At 27.6% G+C, this 16,677-nt stretch overlaps 1 protein-coding gene across 2 annotated transcripts in view; it reads right to left on the bottom strand.

Annotated features, from left to right (window-relative positions):
- The window catches only part of LOC111690838 (sterile alpha motif domain-containing protein 5), a 125,867-nt gene that overhangs the window by 56,156 nt on the left and 53,034 nt on the right, over positions 1-16,677 (bottom strand). Inside the window, exon 3 of one of the 2 annotated variants that reach the window (XM_046950580.1) lies at positions 10,898-11,259. The exons of the other annotated variant lie outside the window; for it this stretch is intronic. Coding sequence (XP_046806536.1) covers positions 11,236-11,259 — 24 coding nt within the window. The 3' untranslated portion in view covers positions 10,898-11,235. Of the gene's footprint in view, positions 1-10,897; positions 11,260-16,677 lie in introns of those variants that run through there. 2 annotated transcript variants of the gene reach the window in all.

Raw genomic sequence — 16,677 nt, 5'->3', positions numbered from 1 at the left:
TTTCTGATTTTGCTAATTAATTGTAAGCGATTTTGGTTAGTAATTGCCTTCAATGACATCACCAAAATAATGACTTCAAATACTATTGTGCAAGTAAATGTTAGCATTTTAACCGCTTACCTGGTAATGAAAGTTTGTGCTTGATTTTACTCAAAAATCTTTATGCTTTTAACAGAAAAAGCATTCACTCTTTAGCATTTAAATTTCGAAATCCAATATCAAGACCATTTGGCAAATTTTCCCCTTCCTTACTTCTCATCTTTAATTCTTACTAAAGCTAAATGCTTTCAATACATTATGATTCAAACAAAATTCTTTAATAATCAAACTTATACTTTCACACATTTTACTAATCACAAACAAAAACATTGTTTACTTCCAACAACAAATTATTAAATAAGCCCAATCATATGCTACTGCCCCTTCCACAAAAAAAAAAAAACACATACATACATACAAAAAGAAAATCATAATTTTCCCTAAACAATTTATTGGTTCTGCCCACATTTAACAAACAAATTCCATAAATCTTTTCACTTGTATTTAAACTAAGAACTAACTCACTACCGAATGATGCCATAATTTATATGAATTCATGTTTGCCACGCTTTATAGACAAATCCAGCGTACAAAAGTGTTAATCCAAATTCAAATATAATTTTCAAACAAATAAATGTATAAATTGCATACCATTTCTTCTTTTCTTCTCATTCATAATAAATTCCTGAATGGCTTTTAGAACTTAATCGGATTGAAATTTTTCTTTTTCAGTTGTGTGTAGAGTAATTGTCCTATTGTTGTTGGAATATTTATTAACGTTTTGCGATGATGAATAGTTAATAAGCATAAACAACTGAGACATCATCTAAATTTCAAATCTAACTTTGTATGGAAATAGTAGATGTGAGTAATAGATTTATTTTGTTGTTCGAAAAGATCTTTTGTTAAATAGAAGGCCTGACCATTGCCTGTCTGTCTACCAGGTTCATTAGAAGAAACAGCCCCCTTTTTTATCTCATTCGTTTGAAAACGGATTAATGTACGTGTGCAGGCATATTTATTTAATCTTGTTAGTAATGGTCAATCAGTTGTATTTATTTGTTTGTATGAGTATGTTTAGTATGTTCATGTGTGCGTGTGTGAGTAACTGCAAAAATTTTGTAATAAACAACCACCTTTAGGACCTTTAACGTAACCACCCGACTCTATATATTTTCCATTAAATAAATACAGCAAAAACAAAAAAAAACAAATATAAATACAAATACATATGTTAGAAGTCATCATGAACATTTATACATACATACATACATACACATGTAGACACGCACAATCATATATATTTCAAAATACGTATGTTGATTAAGTATTGTTTAGGTGAAAAAGGAATTTCTTTGTATTATTAATAGGGCAACCATATGTATAGAAATATTATGCTAAAAGTATGCTAATATTTCGTATATAATGCAGCAATAATGTATGCAATATAAAAACTAATTCTGTGAATATTCACGAATAGTGTTAAAATTTCTTCAAATGCAAGCGGAAAGCTGTGGATCTCTTCTGCAGAATTCAAAGCAATTAACCATTTTATTTCGTCAGGAATTGAACTGATTCTTGTCAGTAGTTTGTATCAAAACTCCTACTGTGATAAGTTTCATCATTCATGAAAAAAAACTTCTAAACCAACCCAATAAATAATTTACATCCGAAATTATGTGTGCAATTGTGTCTGTATATTAAATACGTAAAATACATAATATCCTGCAACCGTGCGTCATAATTTTTCTTTCACACTGCTTTCCCTCTCTATCATTTTCGAACACACAGTCAAACAAAAAAAGCACGCATCAAAAAAAACTCCTAGACAAATAAATTCGCACACAAATAAATATGACTTGAAAAATACAGTAATAACAACAAAAACAACAATATTAACAACATCGAGAGGAAGGACATTTAACATACACTAGTACATTTGTCGTTCCTTTCGCCGGCATTAACGTGGTAGTTGTCGTCGTTGTTGTTGCCGTCATGTGTTTATTCATCAGATTTATTATTTTGAAGGCAAAAGGTTGTTGTTTTTGCTGTTATTTGTTTGTTTGTTTCTTGTTGTGTTAGTTTTAATGTTTTATGTATGAATGCATGGGTTTTATTTTTCATTTCCCCACTACACACACACTCACACACACTCATATAAATGAAAACATTTTTGTATAGTTTGATAAATGTGTCCATGCTTTTAAGTCTATTAGCATACACGCATACACTCGATTTATTACATGTAATAGAAAGTTGTAGGGATTTTTTTTTTTTTTTTGTGGAATAAAATACATTTTTTGTTACTTAATTTTCTATTTGATTGTATTTCTCTATTTAGATTAGATGCTTTTTAAGATTCACTGATTTTCATTTTTTGTTTCGTTCGTACATGATTTTTATGTCACATGACTTTTGTTATAGCGTTGTCTTTGAGGGGTTGTGAAGCATTTCCAATTCATTACACTTTACTCTTGTCATTGTTCTGAAAACTTGTTATAAATTTTTGGTTTTATCTTTGGTAATATGAGTAGAGATTTTTTTTTATTTTTTTCTCAACATTTATGACATATTCAAAAGAAACGTGTGCAGTTTTTTTTATAGGAAATGAAATAATGTTTTTGAGTTGTATTTAAGAAAAGAAATTGCTTCCTGAAATTAAGTTTGAAATTTTAATATTATTCATAAATGTAGCCTAAAGCAAGTTTCTATTTAAAGAGAAAAAAATTGTGAAATGTTCTTCAGTAATCGAAACACTTAAACATGTAAAAGGCACGTTAGCATATCTGTTTTATAAATCTATTATAATTGTTCATCTAAAAATGTCTATTAATTTATCAAACAGCCTAAAAGTATGCCTTATTTCTATTGTAAATAACAAGAAATTAACTTCATTGAATATTCTCGAATAAAATTTTAATCTAAAGTATAAAGCTTCTTTTTGACTATTTTTACATATCAAACTCTAATGGAAAGATTTTAATGTTTATCAAACTCACATGGTTAGGATTAAGCCAAATATTCAGTTCAAGCCGACCAGATCAGTAGGTAAGTCGATGCACTTATACCAAAACTATTACATAGATTTGTCTATATTCCAATCAAAAGACTAGTCCTTAGAGTAGTTAATTACTGACTATTCTATTTACTACTTTACAGGTTAGTTCATATATTAGTCAGTAGATTATTTCATAGATCATCATACCAGTCTAGTATATAGAAGAGTCAGTAGACGAACTATTTCATTGATTACATCATAACCTAATCAATTAGCTAGCCGATATACTTTTTAGTGGACTAGTTCATAGACTTGTCAGTAGACAATTTCATTTATTATTTCATATTTTACCCAACAGACTAGTCCTTTAACCATTCTGTTGACCAGTCCATTGACAAGTCAGTAGACTTTTTGTTAGAACCATTGAGTAGTTTATAATCTAATCAGTAAACTAGTCCAAAGGCTAATCAGTAGGCTAACCGATGTACTTCTCAGTGGCTTAGTCCATAGACTAGACATGTATTTCATAGATTAACCAATAAACTAGTCAATAGACCAATTTGAAGACTAGTCCGTTGACAAGTCAGTAGAGGTGTTGATAGACTTGTCAGTGGACTAATCCATAAACTAGTTAGTACACTCATACATAGATTATTCAGTGTACATGATTATTTAGAAGTTAATTGGCTAGTGAGTAGACTAGTGAAAAGACTGTTCCACAGTAACAATTTAATTTTGTGGATCCAAAGTTAAATTTATTTACTAATTAAAAAATTAGTAAAAATTAAAAATTTAAATAAATTGAATAAATTTTAAAAGAAATGTTTTCAAGCAACTATACAAAAAAAATCCTGAAAAATTCTTAATGCATTCCTGAAAATTATCCAGTGTAAAGTAACATGTTCTGAAAGCTACTGACAGCCTTCAGTAAACATTGAACAAGCGGGGAGGATTCATATTTCAACCCTTTAGGCTTTTTTTTCTAAGACATAATCAAATTAAGGAGACAACTAATTTCCCTAGATATGTACTCATCGAACTGAGAAAAGTTGTCAAAATTACAAATCACCCTTTTCAGTCAGCAGACGTGTAGAAAATGAGTTAATCAAATGAAATGATGAATTATATGGAAACTCTTAGGATGGAATAAATTTTGAATTAGTCACCACAAAGACAAGGGAAACCAAGTGACGTTTGAATCAAAAACTCTACTGTCTCAATTCATCTAGAAAATTCCGAAGGGATTGCATTGCAACAATAAGGAAAAATTGATAGTTTTGCTATTTATGTAGACATCAACATACTAGGTGTTAAAGAGTTAAATTGAAGAGTTTTCGACCGACTTTTAATAAAAACCTAAATGTTAAAGTTCTAGTGAAAAAAACTTAATTTAAATTAAAAAAAAAATAAGTTTGACATCCATCTAAGTCACTGTTGCGTTAAGACTATTTGCAAAATAATATGTTTTATTTAATAGTGTAATTTCCTTTAACTACCTTAATTTGTTAAAAAACTAATTTAAAATAAAATGTTCAGAAAACCCTCGACCAACATAATACTAATGAAATTTTTTTTTTTTAATTTAAAAATTCTATATAACTTTAAAAATCTATTTCAAACCCTTTAACCACTTTAATCTGATGGTGTTTAATAAATCTTATTTTTAAGCCCTTTAACACGAAAAACAGAAAAATCTTTCTGTTACCTCTAAAATATATGTATAATAATAAAAATACATACAACATAAATAAAGCCAATGAATAGTAAAAGAATGTAACTAGAGGTAAGTGGCATTGTGGTGGTGGCAAATAAATATAAAACGGAAAATGTTTATTAAATTAATCAAATCAAATCAGGTATTCATAGTGTGTTTACACAGTTGTTGGATGAAATCAACAGCAACAGCAGTAGAAGTAGAAGTAATATTTCTAAGGCACGCTGGTGGTGGAAAAATTTATGTTTATTTTCAACATTTGATTAAACCTCTTTCATTTATCACAACTAAAAGGAGAATAAAATAAAAGACCGACAAAATATAATGAATATGATGTTTGCAAAAAAGCAAAAAAAAAATAAATAGAAAAATTAGAAAAAGTCATGTATTATGTTTTGCGTGTTTAGCTTAAACTACTTACTAAAATCTACAAACAAATGAACAAAACTTAAATACATAAACAAATATACAAACATAATTATTGTTTGTTTTCGCTTAAACACACAAATTGTCCTTACGATCCTTGAAAGAAAACGCACACACACACACTCACACTTGGAAAGGGAGAGAGCTATAAAACAAGTCTTAAAATCATACTAATATTTCACATTAAGAATAATAAAATATTGTTTTCCTCTGCCGTTTTTTTTTTATCGCTGTTGAATCAGCAGCAAAAAGTCAGTCACTCAGTCATTCAGTCATTTTCAGTTAGTTAGTGCCTTAGATCATAGAGATAAAAAATAAACATTGAATTTGCCAAAGTATGAGCTGTTGGAATAGACTTTTGATATTTTCAAGATGCTGTTTAATACACACAAATGCCTCTTTTCCTTTCTGTTACAATAAAAGAAAATATTACAGTTAAAATGAAATGAAACGAAATAAAGTGTATGGAAGAATATAAAGAATCATATAAAGGCAAATGTGAATAGTCATCAGACGTTTCCTTCCGGTATTAAAGGTTGTTTATGATGTTCTTTATAAACGTATTTAGCTACGTACATAAGTCAGTACGAACGAAAAGTACTCACTTGTTTAGTTGTCAAATATACAACAATAAATGGTACGTATGTACGTACTTCTTCTATCGCTTACGTTTTTGGAAAGGAGTATTTGTTTAAACAAAAAAACAAATCTCCTCAGCTGAAAAGTACTTTTTTATGGCATATGTTCAACAGAGAGTCTTATTGTGAAAGATACAAAATATTTAAGATATACTAAGCTCTGAAATATAAACAAATGTTACTCAAAAACTCGGTACCAGTTACAAACAGATGAGACAAATTTTGACTTTGCAGACTACTAAAGTTAAGGTTATAGGTATAGGCATGTCTACCACAAAGACTATAGTTTAGATAATGATCAGACAAGACCCAGGTAGTTCAGACTTTAACCTATAATAATTGAAACTATTGCTAAGTCTGTTGTCAAGGATATTACATAGACTATAGTCAAAACTATTGTCGATAATATTGTCCAGAATATTGTCAGGACTATTATCCAGAGTATTGTCCAAACTATAACGTAGACTATAGTTCAAGAAGTAGTTGATACTATAATCTAGGCAGTAGCTGGAACAATAACATAGACTGTTGTGGAGACTATAACCTAGAAACTATACTCCAGACAATAGTTGTGACTGCAACACGGACTTTAGTCCATATTACAGACTAACCTATAGTTTAATATATTCTTAAGCTATAGTTATAAAGTTATATCATAAGTAAGTATTCTGAATGTAGTTCACACTACAACCTCTACAGTAGTGAAGAATATAGGCCAATTATTGTTAACTATAGCATAGACTGTTGCCTAGACAAAAGTCCAGACTAACCTAGATTATAGTACTGGTAATATTTGGGACTATACTCGAGACAAAAGTTGGGACTGTGAGACTATATTCCTAATAATTGTTGAGACTAAGTCTGGGTTATAATGTGGGAAGTGGTTCAGTTCAGTATATTATATAAACTAAAATCATAACTATAGTGCAAAATATAGGTTTAAGTATAGTAAGGTCAGGACTACAGTTTTGACCATGGATCTATTTTGAACGCGAATATTCTTGAATATTCACGAAAATTTCCAAAAATACGTATTTATTCAATTATAAGTGGCATACTTTTAGGCATCTGTTAAAATACAGATTAAAAAATTTATCAAACTAAATTTTAGATTATGTATCGCTACATACAAGTCCTTCTGTAAATTTACAATTATATATATGTATTTTATACATTTAAAAATATATATATATATATATATATATATATATATATATATATATATATATAGACTAAAAAGACTAAACATTTATATATGATAAAGTTTATAGAGTTAAAGAAAAGTATGGGGCGCCTAACAGAATGCCAATAAACATACCACTCTGTTTTGTCAAATTTTTCGGCATACGAAGCAGCTCGTTGTCATTTTTCTCTATGTCTTTATGGTTTTTATCTCTTTTTAATACTAAAACATGTCCGCCCCGGAAGGTTAAATAGAAGAAGCGCAAAATGGAGCAAAAAAGAAAAAATATTTATTTCTCCATATGAACACTTATGAATCTCTAATGGTTTTATGCAGCAAAAATTTTTACAAAATTTTTAGTTCCACTTTAGAATATGTATGGAAAGAAAGAGAATTACAACATTTGTACAAAAAAAATAAAAAACAAATATTATACAATATTTTCTTGCTATTTGCAGAGCAAACAGTTTTCATTTATTTTAGTTGTTTTTTTTTTCTACTGAGGTAATTGACTTTGTAATTTATTCTAATTGCTCGAGTGAAATTTTTGCAAATAAATAAAGGGAAATAAAGAATAGGAATGCAATGAAATGTGGAATAAAAACTAAGTATGTCTAGAAAGGATATTGTTTAATAATGTTTACATTACATTATTATTTATATTTAGTGCTACACAGAGTAAGAGAGAGAGAGTCTGTCTATACAGTTTGATTTATTGATATTATATTAAAGTTACATAGAATGAAAACATAGCTATTCATGCTGCTCTGTCTTTTATTTGCTTCTTTCTATATTTTGGCAAATTTTCTATTCTATAAATAAATTTATTTCTATATTTGCAAACAATAGCAACAACTTTGCCAACAACTCTAAAATAGATTTTCAATTATTTACTGTGTGCAATTTCGGAAAATATGTATATAAACTTCAATAATAGACAACAAACTAAATATAAAATACATTGCTTTACTCTGTTTCCGATTCTGACTCCATTCTATCTACTAAAATACAAAATATCCTAAACACATAAATTGAATTATTTATTTTCCACTAATTGATGTATTTGTTGTTGCTGCTGCTGCCGGCAGACTTGGTCGGTTGACTGGTGTTGTTGTGTTAAAGCATGAATTTAACTGAAAGCAATATTGTTGAAATTTTAATTGAAATTTTAGTTTTTGTTGTCGTTGTTGTTTTTGTTGTATCAGTTATTTGTAGTGAAATGCACTTATAAAGGAAACAATTCATTTTGAATTTAAAATTTGTCGTTTTGTGTATATTTTGAAATTAAACTCTTTCAATTAATTGGCTAACTACAATTATTTAAATACTTTTTTATTTTTGCTGGAAATAATTAAATAATTATTGACTAAAAGTTTTGAATTTGTTTAGTAGAATATTTTTATTTCAAAGGTAAAAAGTAAAATAGAATTTTAGAAAATAATAAAAGTTTTTATGCATAAACAATAAGTTTCTGAATATCTATAGTCTGCTTAAGTTTAATATATAGACGAATAGAATATAGTCCAGGCTTTATACAAGACCAGACCATGGTTGAGGCTATTGTCGAGACCATAGCCTACATAGCCTTTAGTACAGACTATAGCCTAGGCTATAGGCAAGACCATAGTCTAGGGAGATAGAAATTATAGTTTAAACTATAAACGGGGCTATAGTTCGGACTACAGTCCAGCTTTTGCCCGAAACTATAGACAACACTAGACTAGAGCATAAAGGAGACTATATTCCAAATTATTATCAAAGGTCCAGACAGTAGTTCAGAATATATTCCTGAATATATACTAGACTAGACTATAGTCAAGACTTTTGTCAATGCTTTAATCCAAACTATTATCGAGACCATTCGTTATGTTATAGTACGACTATAGACATGAGTATAATGCAAATTTTTCACAAGATTTTAGTCCAGACTAATGACGAGATTATAGTCTATAGTTCAGTCTAGATTCCAAACTTCAATACAGTCCTTACTATGTGCTTAGAATGAAAAGGAAGATTGTAAAACAACATAGTAGTAAGTAACACCGGTAGTTTAGTAGTTAGTGTTCTAGTCTGGTAGACCGGAGGTGGTGGGTTCGATTCCCACCTTTGGCACTGGTTAAGGAGCGCACAACAGGCCCGATAGAGGCCTAGGTGTATTTCTTCGGATTTGATGTGTATTTGTACATCCTCCTTTCAAACCAACTAAGTAACACCATCATATACAGAGGGAAAAAGAAACATACACGTCTGGTACCAAATTGACACCAAAGTGTTTTTAATTTTTCAATAACATACATATGTACGTATGACAGATTCGTTGTAGAAATCTAAATTTTATACACATCCGTTGTCAAAATGTTAACAAACGTGGAATGCTTACTATTGACAACAAATAGTTTTTTGAATGATATACTTTGACAACGAATGTTATTGAAAAAAAAAAGTGGAAAGCTCACTATTTGCAACAGATAGTTTTTTGTATAATATACTTTGACAACGAATGTCATTGAAAAATTATAAACACTTTGGTGTCAATTTCTTTTTCCATCGGTGTATTATCTAAAAGTAAAAAGACTTCCAAAATAGGGGCGTCTTTAAATTAAACTTTTAACATGATCACTTAACATCACAGTTTGTGAATAACAGATATTGAATTTCACTTATTAACAGTTAATATGATACGACTATAAAAACAAAAAAAAAACTTGTTGATTTGCCCCCGTAAATTGATCTTAACATTAAAATAAGATGAAAAACCCATAAAACATTTATGCTGATAAATATAAATTTCAATTAATTTTACACCACAACTTTATACTAAAACTTGTAATAAAAACTATAAACTTTAATATAAAAAATACAATTTACATAAATTCCAATAAATAGATATAAAATTAAATCTCTTGTTAAAATCTCTTTAAAAACAACTTAATGGCTTTATTTAGGAAAAAAACTCATTAACAAAAAAAACTCATGCTTAAACTTGAAACCCAATAAAAACTTGAGCTTAAATAACACTTGAAACAAAACAAAAATAACATTAAAATAAAAATATATTTATTTCTGTGGAAATGACTTAAAAATTAAATAAATTTCTCTTTGTTAGTGAAAAAAAAACTTTTTCGTAATATTTTTCAATATTTTTAAAATGAATGAAAGATGAACATGAGATGTGTGGGTGTTGGTAACATGTTACAAGAAAAATGAATTTAAAAAAATATTGTATTTAAAATCATAAGATCAGATCATTATAATAAACTAATGATAATTAAACATGGAATGGTTGGCATTAATGAATGACTACATGAAAATTAACTACAAACATGACTTTACATTGTTTAAATAATTAAATAAATTATAAATTGATTGTAAGTGATAAGAAGGAGATGAACAGTGTTGGGAATTAGATTAAAGAAAAAGTGAGAGTGGTTGAAGGTATTTTCAAGACAAAGATGAGTTAAAGTAGACTTCCACAATAAGCTGGGTACTTTTTTAAACCTTTTCACATTAATCATATGGTTTGGAATATTTGTTAAGCTAATATTCTTGCAAAATTTCCTCCTACTGTTAAATTTATAATTGATTTCTCTACCATCATTTGTCATTGATTTTCTTTAACATTTCACATATTTACTGTCTGTCAAACAAAACGACGCATACAAAAAAAATAACAGACACTTTAAATAAATCGTTTGATTAAGTCTCATCATGACATGAAAATACCTCAACTTACATAAAAATTACATGCATTTTACTTATTTTCTTCTTTTTTCACTTTACATTACATTACAACTTTCTTCTGTTTTTCTAACAAATTTACTTAAGAAAATCAACTACATGAAGAAAGAAAAGAAAAAAGACTTTATAAAAATATTAGTAAAAGAAATATAAAATGGTAGAAAAAGAAAAAAATGTAAGACATGAAGGGAAACAAAATCAAATTACAAAAGTTTACATACAACCAATGAATGAATAAATGAATGAATGAAGAAGGAACAACGAACGGAATAAAACTACATACTCAAATTACAATTTATAACTTACAAAATTAAATCCAACACACTCAATATGTGAAAATGACAAATACACTTACAAAAGTCGTTAATAATGAATGTTACACATAATCAACATAATAATCATTAACAACATTATCGTCATCATCAGAGTTTACAACAATGTCATTATGATGTTGTAAGAAGACGAAGACAATAATGTTATTCATCATTATACAGCAACATTAAACTTGATTCATTCGACTTACCTAAAAAGAGACAAGAGAAGAGAAAAACAGTTAGTAAGGAAAGATATTAGTTGACAGGAAATGTTAGACTTTCCTAAAATAAATTTATTTATATTCATATGTGTATTTATATAAGTATATGTGTTGGTATCGGTCTGTTGAAAGTGTATTAGTTTAACAAATTACTTGCTAGCAAAAGTTGTTTTTTTTTTTGCCAATTATACTTTTAAGTAAGAAATAAACTTAATCTTAGTATTTAATACTATTTAAGCATGTTCTCTTTTTCTTCTATTACAACTTTTTCGTCTTCAATTTACTGTTGTTGTTGTTGGTCTTTTTTTCCTATTCCATTTTACTTGTCTTGTAATACAATGTGTGAAAAACTATTAACACGGACAAATGCTAAAAGTTATAATAAATTTTCTTACACTAAAGAAAAGAATAGGGTAAAAGTTATAAAGTTTATTTAAAGAAACTAATACATAATTGTCCCTTATTATTACTTCACTTTAGACTTTAGTTTGTATATAGATTTGTATATAATTGAGACTACTTGATTATAATAATCAAAAATACAAACTAATTTACAGTCAAGACTAATATATAGTCAAGACTACAGATTTATCCATATAATCTCCCCATAATCAAGAATAAAGTCAAGACTATAGACTATCTATGGTCTTGACTATATATTAGTCTATAGTATCAATAGTCTATAGTCAAACTACAGACTAAAAGTTAGTCTGCAAAATTATAGACTAATCTATGGTCAAACCTATAGACTAATTTATAGTTAAGATTACAGACGAATCAACATATAGTCTAGACTATAAATTAATATGTAGTCAAGACTTTTGAGTCTTATAAACCATAGAGAAATATAGATACTCTAGACTATATAAAGTCAAACGAAAAACTATAAACTAATCTGTAGTCTTGACTATAAACTAATATAGAGACACGACTCTATACTATATATAGTCAAGAACCTGAACTAATCTGTAGTCAAGACTATAGACTAATCTATAGTCAAGTCTTAGTCTACAGTCTTGACTATAGATAAGTATATAGTCTTGACAGTCATGTCTCTATATTAATTTATAGTCAAATTTATAGACTATAAACATAAGTAAAGAATACAAACAAATCTATAGTATAGATTATATAGAGACACGACTCTATACTATATATAGTCAAGAACCTGAACTAATCTGTAGTCAAGACTATAGACTAATCTATAGTCAAGTCTTAGTCTACAGTCTTGACTATAGATAAGTATATATTCTTGACAGTCATGTCTCTATATTAATTTATACTTAGTCAAATTTATAGACTATAAACATAAGTAAAGAATACAAACAAATCTATAGTATAGATTATATATAGTCTAAACAATAGTCGAATCTATAGTCAAAACTACACACTTAGCTATAGTCAATACTATAGACTACTTTATTGTAAAGACAAGACAATAGTCTAACTATAGTTAAACCTATACACTAATCTATGGTCAAAAATATAAGCTTATATATAGTCAAGACTATAGACTAATCTATAGTCTTTACTCAAGACTATAAACCACTCTACAGTGTAGAATATAGACTACTCTTCAGTCAAAACTATAGACTACTCTACAGTCAAAACTATAGAGTACTCTATAGTTAAGACTATATTCTAATCTATAATCAAAATTGTAGACTAATATATAGTGACCTCCGTCAATCTACTGTTGAGTATTCTAGTCTGGTAGACCGCAGGAGGTGGGTTAGATTTGAGGCAGTGGTAAAGTACCTCACAACAAGCCTGATAGGAAGCTTGGTGTATATCTTTGGATTTGATAAGCTTAACTATAGTGAATACTATAGACTGTAGACAAAACTATAGATTATCATGTCATTAGACTATAGACTAATTTATGGTATGTACTACACTCTGGTCCATATTCAATCTACTTATAGTTAAAACTGCAGACTGGACTATAAACATCTATAAACTTCAAACTTTAAAATGTTTCAGTGCTTTTAATTTTAGATTTTGTAATAAGAAAACTAAACTCAAGTTGTTATTAAACTTTTTATAAAACAAGAGCGATTTTTCTTATTGGTAAAGTATAACAATTTAAATATTAAAAAAATATATATATAAAAATTCCACAAATTCTATTGCTGTTACAATTTTTTATACATAGATTTTGCAATATTAAGTACATTTTCTTTTCTACCTTTATTACCCAACAAATCCCCAAAACCCCATTCAAACTATGCAACGTGCGCTGTTTGCTATTTGTTGCTATTACATTAAATGCTACAGCAAAACGATAATAAAATAAATAAATAAAAATTTGTCTAAATTGTAAAATAAATGTACAGAATTACAAATTACAAATTTCTCTGCTCCATGTCATGATGATGGCGCACAAACTATATAATTTAAAATATTTTATTGCCCAAGTCTTATTTATTTAAACAAAAAATAAAAAAATAAAATAAAAAATGAAATTTAGGGAGAGCATTCAGAAAAACAAAATTTACATTAAATTGCTTGTTTCCTCCTATAACTTTCATGTTTTATGTTCATGTTCTTCTTCATTTTTTTTTTCATTCATTTATTTATTCTTTTTTTAAATCCCATCACTGTTCGCCGCTTTCAAACTAAATAAGCGAACAAGTTGAAATTGGCGGAAAATGTTTATGGCCGTGTTAAGGGTGAATTGTATTTTGCAAAATAAAAAAAAAAAACAAATTTCGCAATAGCAGTAAATATAGTAAAATAAAAACAAAACAAAATATAACAAGCAACAGCATGATTTAGCGAAGCATATGTCAAGTTTACTGGGAGCTGGTGTTTATGCCAGACTTTTCTCAATGTTCGCCAGGATTTGGTAAAATAAAAAAAAAATACATTTACTCGCACACAAAATGCCGCAAACTGTTATACTTCACTTCACAGCTACATGAGAGAATTACACAACAATTTTGAAACAACATGTTGTATTTTTTTATTGTACATTTTGAGGGTTGCCAGCCAGTTAAACGACCCGACATCAGACACAGTCATTCAGTCAAAACATTCACTTCTCATTCAAAAAGACAGACAGTTAGTTGCAGTCGTGTTGAAATGAAAGCCAGAAACAACAACAATAACAAAATCTTATAATTTTCAAATCTCTATAGAGTACACATAGAAGTTTTTATAACAGTAAATTTCTCCAATATTCAAGTTAAAATACCGTATGAATTTTCGCAAAAAAAAAAGAGAGACGACGACTACGACACAACCCCAAAAATCAATAAAAACATGTGTTACTCAGTTGTAACAAAGTTTTAACGTGTTATTGTTGGAGTTGTTGTTACTTTTTTTTTTTTTTGAAATTCTATATGTCTCTATTTTGCTAGACAAATATGTATAGACGCAGACAGATGAAAGAGAATTGACAAGCAAAAATAGTACCAAGGATATTAGAAATGTTTTGGTACTTTTAAGGTTTAAAAATGAAGAGAAGTTTGAGATTAATTTTCAAAAGTTACATATTTCTCAAATTTTTGCTACATAAAACATAATTTTAATTAATTTCAATTAATTTTACAAAAATTTTTAACAAAAATTTAAATTTTTAACAAAATAATTCACCGAAAATTCGTTTAAACTTCGAAAATTATAATTTACTAAAAATCCAAAATTTCACTAAAAATTCGGAATTAAAATTTCCAATTCAATTTAATTTGTAACTACGAACTAAATTTTTTACAAAAAAATTTATTTTCACTAAAAATTTGATGCTTTTCCGAAATTTGATTTTCACTAAAAATTTAAAGATTCACCAAAATTTATATTTCACTATAAATACAAGTTTTCAATAAACAATATTTCACTAAAAATCTAAATTTCACTAGAAATTCGATTTCACTTGAATTTGACATTTCACTAAAAACCTGATTTATCACTTAAAATAAATAATAAACAACAATTCACTGGAAATCAGAATTTTTAACAAAATTTGTATTATTACTAAAAACTTAAATTTTTACTAAAAATTTAAATTTCACTCGATATTTAAAAATTCAATAAAATTTTAAATTTGACCAACAATTTTTATATTTTTACTAAGAACTAAATTTTTTACTAGAAATTTAAAATTTCACCAAAAATATAACATTTTAGTAAAACAAAATTTTACTTTTCCCTTACGAATAAGTACAAAAAAAAGTACCTAATAAAGAAATTTTTCTTTTAATCCCTTTTAACACATAAGCCGGCAGTTTATTTTTTCAATTCAAGAGCTGTTGTCTGTCATTCAATCAAATAAAACAGTCACACTCTTCAGTCAACCAACCACTTTTACTTTTTTTAAAAAGGATTTTATTTTGTTTCATTACTGTGAAGAGAAAAACAAACATAAAATCTACTTGCTATCAATTCTCTGCATGTTTAATGTTTTTTAATTTTTTGCTGTTGTTGTTTTATATCCTGTTTCCTTTTTACATTTGGCAAATTTCTTGTTTGTTGTTGTGTGTGTGTATGTTTTATTCTCAGCTTTTACTGTTTTGTCTAATTGCCCTTTCGTTTTTTAATGAAATATAAATTGCTGGTAGTAAAAAAGCAACAACAACTACAACAACAGCATATACTACAATATAACATGTACATGTATTAAAAGAAAATTTTTACAATTATCAGCAAATTTTCAACACAAAAAAGCAAAACAATTGCAACATTTGACAAAAAAAAACCCAACTCCGTAACAAAAGCAAACAAACAAAAACCAGCTAAAGGAAGCTTTAATCGTCCTTTTTTTTTGCTGTAGAGGATTATGTCTGTCGTTTCGTTAATACACTCAACTTACACTTTGTTGTATGTATTTTCAATGTTGTTGCAAATAAAAGAAAAGAGAAAATTCCTTTGTAGAACCGTTTTTAGTGTTGTTTTTTTTTTCCTTTTAGTTCTCGCTTTTATGTCATTATTATGGGTGTCATTTGTTAAACGTATTTTGAAATTTGATTAGACAGGATAATAATAATTATATTGTATTGGATAACGTTTCTTTTCAAGTTACTATTTTTTCTTTTTATATACATTTTTTGTTTTCGTTTAAGTAAAAAATTACAAACGATTAATTGTGATCAAATAGAGGCGTTGTGTTTTGAGAAAGTGTTAAGACTAATTTAAAAAAGGATTATTGGATTAAGAGGTTGTTATTTTGTTACTTTAATAAGAATAAATTATGTTACTGATGTCATTTACAGGATCTTTTTTTATTCTTCTACAAATTCCCAGAAATATAAATCCGCCAAAAGTTATTTTTTATATAAAAAAGCTCTGTGCGGAATGATTTTCATATTAATTTCAAATTAGAAGCTTTATTAACAAATAATTTTTCAAAAAAAGTTTAACCGGAAAAGCTTTATCAACATTGCTTTTTCAATGTAAAAGCTTTTACAA

This window comes from Lucilia cuprina, chromosome 4 (assembly GCF_022045245.1).
Source record: "Lucilia cuprina isolate Lc7/37 chromosome 4, ASM2204524v1, whole genome shotgun sequence".
In the NCBI taxonomy this organism is placed as follows: domain Eukaryota; kingdom Metazoa; phylum Arthropoda; class Insecta; order Diptera; family Calliphoridae; genus Lucilia; species Lucilia cuprina.
Note: the sequence above shows the minus strand (reverse complement) of the source record. Positions and strands in the feature narration are given on the sequence as shown.